Source organism: Pteropus vampyrus, unplaced genomic scaffold (genome assembly GCF_000151845.1).
Source record: "Pteropus vampyrus isolate Shadow unplaced genomic scaffold, Pvam_2.0 Scaffold7, whole genome shotgun sequence".
Classification (NCBI taxonomy): Eukaryota; Metazoa; Chordata; class Mammalia; order Chiroptera; family Pteropodidae; genus Pteropus; species Pteropus vampyrus.
Window position 1 is genome coordinate 7,109,420 of NW_011888788.1, and position 9,388 is coordinate 7,118,807.

Genomic DNA, 9,388 nt, shown 5'->3' on the forward strand with positions numbered 1-9,388 from the left:
TCACAAAAATTAATGTGTTCACTGGGGCATCTAGAGTATAACTGTTTTTTCTCATGTTCAGCTAATAGATTTCTTGTTGAATCTTTGTTATCTTTTGGAGGAGACAGAAAGACCTCTCCATGGAGCGTCTGATTATTTTGCTGAGTGTGCGGAGAGTCCACTTCCTCCCAGTGCAAAGCTCAAGAGAAATGCTTTCAAAGAAATGTAGGTCCAATGTGTTTCCTTTTTCTCAGTTCTGTCTATATATGTGGCTACATCATGTGAAGTCTAGAATTCAGCAAGAACGCACGGGATTTAATCACAAAGCCCCCTCTGGCACTGAGCCTGCCCTAAGTCACACACTTGCTCTTCCACCTTCTTGACTGTTCTCTTGCTTTCTGGACAACAGAAATCAAGCCCTTGCTTCACAGGTGTGTTGCAAAGAGTAATTAATTACAAGCGCTTTGAAGATGAAAAGCACCTGTCAGTGGTATGTTTCATACAACTTTCAAAGTGACTAGACAGATCTAAAAAAAATACATTTCTTTCCTAAGATACTTGTTTCGACCCTAACATAATTACGATAATCCTTGTGCCCCTGATAGCAACGGTGAAAATGTGAATATATATATATTTCTTTCCAGACTAAATATTTCAGCTTCATTCGTTTTGAGTTTGGTGGTTTAAGAAATGTCTTGCCATTCTCAAGCCTGAAAATATATGTTGAACTCAAAGTCTCTAGTCTCTAAATTTTCTCGGTGTAGATTTTATCCTGCCCTTCAATGTGAATTTTACCATCAGAGTGAAGTTTGCATTGACTGTTGTATGTGCTGTAAAAAAGATGTGCACATGCGTGCACGCACGCATGCGTGCATGTGTGTGTGTGTACATACACACTCTCTTGTGTTTGCCATGATTCTTTCTTTCCTTACTCTCTGGAATTTTTTCTTTCATACTCTCTGGAATTTCTTCCAGAACATTTTAAGTTATATTAACTGAATCCCAATTCTTATGGTAATGAACAAGCCTGACATCAGCTAAATGGTGTTTATATTTGAGTAATACCTTGAAATGGCCTGAGAGAAATTCTGGAAGATACTTTACTTACAAATGAAAATCGTGTGTATGTGTGTGTGTGTGTGTGTGTGTGTGTGTGTGTGTGTGTGTGTATGCATGTACAAGCATGTTCTTGTACACATACACACATAGAAACGTAAACACAGCCTCTGCTTTGGATGTATTCGAGCAGGTACTTCTGGGGGCGGGGGGGAAATCAATATATCAAATGTAGACAATACTGACTCTTAACATCTGAAATAAATGTCTGCCTAAGATAAAATATGAATTCTAAACTCCATTGATAACCCAGTGATCAATAAACAGTATATCTTGGTGTGTCCTAATGTATTGGGAAACATGAAGGCTATTGCTTGATCCAGTCTGCATTTAAAAATCCACATACGATTGTGGATTTTTCTAGATTTGCCAGGAAAATAGGGAAAAGGGAGAGTAGCGTGCGCCTTCTTTTTTCAGGTGTAGGAAATGTGGTAAGGGGAATTTGGAGGAAACTATGCCATTACAGCTTAACGTAACAAAAAAAAAAATCTTTTTTTTGTTTGTTTTAGTGTGAAAAGAGCTGAAACAAAAAGCAGCATCTTGAGCAAATCACATAGCAGCAGAAACATTGTGAGAACATGTAGTGACTCAGTGATTGCAGAGAATGCAGTGAGAAGGGGTGGTACTCAGGCTTCATCCAGTCCCCCGTCAGAGTCCATGGGACAAGCAAAGGATTACATAAAGGCAGCTGGGAGCCACTGGGGGCTAACTGTTCAAAAGCTGGAAAATGTTCATCAGACCCAGCCAGAAGACACTAGCAGCCAGCAAAAACCTCATCCTGGGGAGTGGTTAGACACAGGGCTTCTAAGCAGGAGCCCTGTCTGGAGCTGTGAGTCAGCATCACCAGGTCCAAAACAAAGTCCACGAGGGGCCAGAACACAGCAGAAGCGCAGGAACTGCGGCTCTGTGGAAGACTTCGACCACCACAAGAGAGTGCCTCTTGGAATTGATCGATTAGTCCCGAGAGAAATATTAGTAGAAAAAAGCAAAGCTGTCAGGGTTTTACCAACTTTAGAGCTGTCAGATCCGGGGTTACTTTTGAAACAAGATTTGGCAAAAACTGTGTCTAATGAAGAGTTGCATGTTTTGGAAAAACTCTCCTCCAGACATCTTATGAAAAATAAGCCAGGGCAGGCAGAGCAAACCGGCTCAGCCACAAACACTGAAAGATTAGCTCCAATTCAGGGCAGCCCAACCAAGAAAAGGAAGAAGTACGAAAGAGGCCACTAACTTACTAAAGAGGATTGCAAAGTTGTGGTTGAGTATATAGTGGCCAAACCTGTGAAAAATGAGAAGTGTGTATAGATGCTGTGATTTCAAAGGAATTAGAATGATTATTTTAAATAGAAAATATATATCCGTGTTAGGGTTAGCTTTCAAAGCGGTCAACTCCAGGAGCCTATATGCTTATCCTAACAACATTGCTACTTTCTCATCATACTTTATAATTGTCTTCAGAAAATTGTTTTAATGATAAACATCCATTCACATTATCAGGGATAGCACCGTTCATGAAGAACTATAAGAAGAAACCGACCATGTGCCTCCTTGTACAGACCATGCGTTGGGCAACACAAAGACAGCGCCACAGTTCAGTTCTAGGGGTATGATTTATCCCGCCCCTCAGTCTGACGAGGCCAGCAGTAAAGGAACAGGCCAGCGGTTCTCAGCATCTAGTCCTACACCGACATCATTGTTTGAAAATGTGTTAAAAATGCCTATCTTGGGCCTCACACCAGATCTACTGAATGAGAAACTGGGTGATTCTAAAACATGCTCAAGTTCAAGAACTACCATCTAATTGGAGACTCCTTGGTGTTTATTTCCTCCGGCCTGGCTACCCGTGGCCTCCAGTTCATCAGCTTGGGCCCTCATGTGGACACGTGCATCTTTCTGCTCCCTCAAACTTGTAAAGCACCTGGGTTTAGTGTATGAGTCACTCTGTTCTCAGGTTCTTAAGGGTGACAGCCATAGCACCCAGTGAACTGTTACTTACCCTATGAATTGCAGGACGTTTGCATATAGTTTGGGCCAGCATTAGGGGAAGACATGGGAGACGCTTGTTCTTGTTTGTAGTTCCTGTCCCTGTCCTCACCTTTAAGATTTTGGTTAGGTTCAAGACTGACCAGAACCCAAGGGGAGCTCAGTGGCTGGAGTTTCCAGTTTCCCATTTGGAAGTCTTCACAGGCAGTTAAAGTTTCAAAACAGGAGCCTAGTTTTACAATATCACCCACTAATGTCTCTAGTGGGCTTGCTGAAATGTTATGTAGTGAATCATCACAATGACTTATTTTGGATAGACACCTACTGAGGACTTTCTTAACTCAGTTTCATTCTAAAATAAGGAAGAAACCATCTTCAAAGGCAGCCGATCAAATATATCTTTTTTTCTGCTCAACACTGGGTGGTCCTTTGAAGTAGCGCCTCCCTAGTAACAAGGAAAATCAAATATATTCCCAAAAGTGTTGGAGTTAGCAGAAAAAATAATCCAGGAAAAGCCCAACGAAATAACAGAATATGGAAACAGTGTAAGTTTATGCTTAAGACTAATTAGTGGTTTGTCCCAGCTCATTCTGTCTTTCCCCGTGTCTTCTCTCCCCATTTGTGTTGTAGGGTAAGACTCCTTAAGAAGCAACCATATTTCGTGGCATCATTTTAGGTCATGAAATTCAGTCTTGGTCACCACACCTGGCCATGGATATAGATGCTTTTCCTTTGATGATCCAAACCTTGCCTGGAAACCTGACCCTTGTGGTCCCAGCCTGACCACCCTTAACAGGAACATGGCGCTGCTCACTGGTATCTTTTCCTCTTCCCTCCCAGCTTTTTTCTTGCTCCCAGCTGATTCCAGTCAAAGGATTCTACAGGATAAGAGGGAGCCCAACAGAATGCAAAACGCAGTGGAGCAGATCCTTTTCATCCAGTATGGGTGGACTGTACAGAATAGAAACCTAAGGAAATGGTATGACATCGAGTTCCATGGCTCATCGTGGGCTCCTCAGTGATCCATGTTTTAGATGTGCTCTTCATGAAGACAGGACCACAGTGTGCCACTGAATTCTTAAACAAAAACAATTATTGGAACAGTTTAAACAGAGGAGGCACAAATAATATAAGCTGAGAAACAAAAAGCTCCCCAGAAGAATAAATAAACAATAAAGAGTAAATAATAAGCTCCCAGGCTAGAATAAAAAAGACAGCTATTCCAGAACAATCGCTGCTGCCTGCCACAGAACTAGGAGATGTTTGAACTGGAGGCACTAGAAAAAGTTTTTATTGAGAAGTTTTTATTTCATTAGCTAACCTGGGCCAATGGTTAAAGCCTATTCTTGTCCTTTTAATGATGTAAGAAAAGTCTTAGCTTTAGAGTCCAGTGTATTTGTGGAAATAACAATTACTGTGATCTAAGAGGGAGAATAGTACCACTGGTTACGGATTGATACAGCCTCGCAGCCATCACGGACACTGGATTTTAACAGGATTAACGGACAAAATAGCTCTTTGCTTCCGTGCACTATGGCATTTGTTTGAGGAATTTTGCCTTTAAGCATTTTCCTTCCACGTGTCTGAAACACCCCTGGATCTCTTGTTACTTGAGTGGTTGTGTGATTCTTTGGATATTTGGAAGTGCAAAGGGGAAAATGGCCACTAGGACTTTTTGTTGCTTATTAGGTGGGAAATGAAGAGTTCTCTACTGTGGGAGTGGCACGTGTTTTGATATTTTTAATAATCTTAGTAATTCAGCATCTGAAAACCTGAGATGCTATCTATTCTTGGTTGAAAAGAATAAGTTCTTCAATCACTTACTTAAAACCCCAAATTCAATGTATACTCAAGTCCTTGTAACTCTGATGCTTGGAAGAAATGTGGACCCTGTTTGATTAATGTTATAACTTTAAACACCCTAACTTTCTCAGTGTCGTGGCTTCTAAGTTATCTTGATGTGCTTGCAAACAACTTTTTGAGAGGTTGGTGTTGGGTTTTGCTTTGTTAGATTATTTTATGTCTGTAAGAAATGTCTGACAACAGTCAGTGTGATTTTTCTTACACATTTTTCTTTTCTTTGCCACTGGAGGTTAATTGTCATCCAGATATGCATATAAATTGCTAAACACAAAGGAGCAAAGTTTAGGGAGAGGAGTAAGTGCTGCAGCTTTTTTGTTCACTCATTTTAATATGAAAGAAGTAGGAAAATGTGTTTCATTTTTATAAAAAGCAACCTTCACAAAAACCCTCTATTTTGCGTTATGGAGAATGTAACTTGTCTATGAATGGGATATCTTGGGGACAACAATGGAATCACAGTTAATTGTTTGCTTTTGATGTCCTGTTTGGATTTTAGCGTAAATTGTTGTGCATATCAGTGGCCTTTGATTTCAGAAAGAGCCTGGTGAGGGCAGAGCACTTAGAGAAGGAAACTTCTGTGCCCAAGAGAGTGGCTGGGATCACAGTGTTGCCTCTTCTCAGTTTCCTTGAGTTCCTTCTTGGCAGGCCCCACTGTAATGTTTCTACCAAATTCTAGTGAGTGGCCTTCCTTTTGAGGTAACAAATGGCTTTCCTGAGAGCCAAAAGTTCTCTATTCAGCGTGCTATGACTTGAATATGGAAGTCATTTTCAGTTCCCTTTTTTTCTCTTCTGAGGAACTGTCCATGCTTGGTTTATTAAGACAAACCAAGAGAGCTCATTCCTTGTTACTGAAACATTAATGAATTGAAACACGTTGGAGCAAGTAAAAAATCAAAATTAAGCTGATTCTGTTAAATGGTTTAAAGCCTTCCTTAGTACAAAATAAATTAAGCATTGTAAAATGAAGTTAATTCAGCTAATTACTCAAGACAGGAGTCTAACCTTACATATCATTGGTATGAGAATTTAATGATATAATTAGATTCTCAGAAGTCTGCAGAACTCCCTCTAATTTGGTTTCTTTCTTTATTTAGCCAGACAAGGAACAAATAATATATGTCACTGTATAGCATAACAGGGGACTTGAGTAGTGAAATTATTGCCTTTAAGTGTCGAGAACTACTCAGAACTAGGCTTCAAATTACATTCAAATAAGTTTTATTATGCAGCATATCATCATGTGTTACCTTATAATTGTCATTATAGTTACTTAACAAAAATCATAATTCTTTAATTAAACAAAACCCAATAAAACCACACATTCAACCCCAAAGCATCTGATCAGGCAACTATAGGTGTGGGTTTGACAGATCCCTAGAATAACTTACTTCTATCAAGTTAAAAAGCCAAACACTACAGTAATCACCAGGAGAGCTCCTTTTCCAGTTGGTCTTGTCCTCTCATTTGTTTAAATTATTTAAATAGTTGTGCATGCCTAGGGGATGAAAATAGTATATAGTGGAAGTGAACCTGTTTTATGAATAAAAAGTAAAACTTTTAAAAATTAGTGTGTATCACTTTTCTTCAAAACAAGTGAATTAACCCTAAGGAATATACATCTATTTTTCCGAACATGCTATTTAAAATTATATTCTATTTGTTAAGAGACTTTTTCTCCTTGAAGCAATTCTGAGAGTTTGAATACTGAGTTAAAATATTCAAAGGAGCTCTGCATTTGAATCATTGGTCCTAAAGATTTAGGTTTGAAAAACCCTGTGTGGGACGTTATGATTAAATTGGCCTGTAAAGTTTTGGGGTGGTCTTTACTATGCAGTTATGTTCCCACTTCTGCTCCCAATTGTGAGCTAAGATAGACCCCTCTTGTGAGGGGTTAAAGAATGCGACCTTGACTCCTTTCCAGAGAATCTTAACGTTTCCCAAGTGGATTCATTTCCATTTTCTAAGCAGATCTAGTCCTTATTCAGCACTGAATGTAATCCTGTGCTGAATCTTTCTCGACACCACCGTTCATGACAGAATCCCAAGCCTGTCTAGTTGCTTATAAATGTATTTTCCCTCAGGTCCTGTACATAATTTTTCAGAAGCATTTCAATGTCAGGTTGGAATAATACATTTGAGTAACTGCGTGAAATGCCGAGAACCAACTACTGCAATTGATGAAGCAAAACCCATTTCTTCTTCATGTTTCGGTCAGGGCGGCGCGCCATATGGCCTAGCCCATAGGAAAGATGCCCCGGACCTGGACTGGGGATCTGGAGACTAAACGATGGCATGGCGCTGCACACAGCAAGCCCTGCGTCCAGGCAGCTGCTTGTGTGTTTTGGGACAAGCCACTTATGTCCCAGGCCTCAATTTCTTCATTTGTCAAATAAAATTATCTCTAATATTTTAAGTGCCATCCTTGGCCCTGTAGAATCTTGAGGTAAACAGATCACTCCAATGTGTTAATTTCTCCACCTTTTTAAAAACCGGTTTTGGATACTGGCCACACATTGGAATTACCTGGGTAGCTTCTAGTTAAATCAGAATCCTTGAGATACGGACTGAGTGTTGGCGGTTTTAAAAGATCCTCAAATAATGATTCTTGTGAGAAGCCATAGTTGGGAACTATTGTTTAAAAACATGGGGTATGTGTGTTTAAATGCTAGATGTTAAAAGAGGCAGGGTCTGCCAAGAACTGAGGATCCTTTAAGAGAGGGGCTTTCTGAAAATCAGAAGTGTACCTGCTTTACAAATGGAAAAGGCTTTGGTGATAAGGTGTCAATAAGCATACATTTTAATTATACAAAGAGACGTGTTTTGTGTTCTCCTTAAGGCCCGACAGTAATGCTGCTTTAGACCCGGCACAGCTTCGTCTTTGGCAGCCCTGAGAAGTTGTTACCCTCGTACAGAAGATGAGTTTTTAAAGCACCTAAATAATTGTCTGGGGTTTGCCTTTGATCCATGATCATTAATATCATTAATAAGCTCTCGAAAAGTGCATGAGAATCTCAAGTTCACATTTGGCAGAGCAGTAGAAGAGTGAATGCTTTTAAAATAGTTTGGCTCAGAAAGCGCATCTGAAATAACCCTGTGGGAAAATCAGGAGAATTTCTCATCCTCCAAAGGATTACCTAGGATGAGATGCTGACCTTGTATTTTAAGTTCGGTTACATTTCTTAAAACCTCATTCATTACCCAGCCTGATTTATTTTAGTGGGTGAAGCAGGCTGTGGGAGGGGATTCTAGTATAGTTTCATGTTTGCCTTTTGTTTTCTCCACGGTTCCCAAAAGACCATAACGTATATATTTCTTTAAAAAAAAAAAAAAAAAAAAACAGAAAAAACACAGCTTTTTCACGAGATTTACAACAGCTTTTCTCTCAGAAATTAAAGCTGAAGAATTCTCTCTTCTTTGGGCTTCTAAGGCGACCAAGCCCCAGAAGGCCGAGTGCTCACAGGGCGAGCAGAGTGCTGACCTCTGCCGGGGGAGAGGTCAGTTCAGCACACAAGACTCAAAAGGGAGGAAGAAAAAGCAATTCCTCAGCAGGGAGTTTGACTTGCTTTAGGGCAGAAGAGCTTTTATAAATAAGTTCCCAGTCTCCCACGGCCTCTCGCCGGCTCTTCTGTTACTGGTCCTGTCTCTGCTTAGACACACACACACACACACACACGTGGGGATACACGCAAGCAGACACACACAAACACAGACTCACTAACAGATACACATAACTCTTAATTCCACTCACTCCCTCACAACCCTCTCCCCACCTGCCCCTGAAACTGCAGACCCTTCTGTGGAGGAGGCAGGTGATGGATTGACGGGGAATTTTTCTAGGCCCAGTGGCTCTTAAGGCCTTTTTGATTCCTCCTCAACATGCTCAGCTGGTGAGAAGAATGCAGAGGGCTGGTTCCCAAACCCACTGTGGGTGCCTGGGGGGATTAATACCAGCCATCCATTCCTTTTGTCAGAAGGAGAAGGTGGAACAGTAAATTAAAGCGACCTCCAGCCTTGATGTGGCAGGTTGGGCTGGGCATTTGGGATGTGTCCCAGTAGGAGGAGCCTGGAAGGACTTTCTCATAACGATGCTAGAGTGAATCGGGGCCTGTGAAAGAGCAGTGCTGCTTCGACGTGGGTATTTCCTTTAAAATGCGTCCATGTGCCTTCTGCTGAGCTCGGTGGCCATCTAGAGCAGAGTGGAGACTACATGGGCAGAGCCTGGGGCACCTGCCAAAGTTTGCACCCTCAAGTAACTCTCCAGTGAAAAGCGCCTGATCAATCTGAAAGCACCTCTGGAAGAGATGAGGGGGGGATCTGCTGTTGGGGTTTTTATTTTGATGCTAATAAGAATCTCTGGACCTCACCTAAAATCTCCATATAAGGCTCAAAATCAAGCAGATCGTTCATTCATCTGTGAATTGTCAATATCAAGTTAGCTTTGCCTTTT

The 9,388-nt window shown here is 40.9% G+C and overlaps 1 protein-coding gene across 4 annotated transcripts in view; it reads left to right on the forward strand.

The window, feature by feature from the left end:
* The window catches only part of SLX4IP (SLX4 interacting protein), a 189,559-nt gene extending 185,499 nt beyond the window's left edge, over positions 1-4,060 (forward strand). For all 4 annotated transcript variants that reach the window (XM_023537415.1, XM_023537412.1, XM_011370243.2 and 1 more), the window contains one exon: positions 1,605-4,060. In XM_023537415.1, the coding sequence (XP_023393183.1) occupies positions 1,605-2,325 (721 nt within the window). In that variant the 3' untranslated portion in view covers positions 2,326-4,060. The remainder of the gene's footprint in view (positions 1-1,604) is intronic.
* The last annotated feature ends 5,328 nt before the right edge of the window (positions 4,061-9,388 follow it).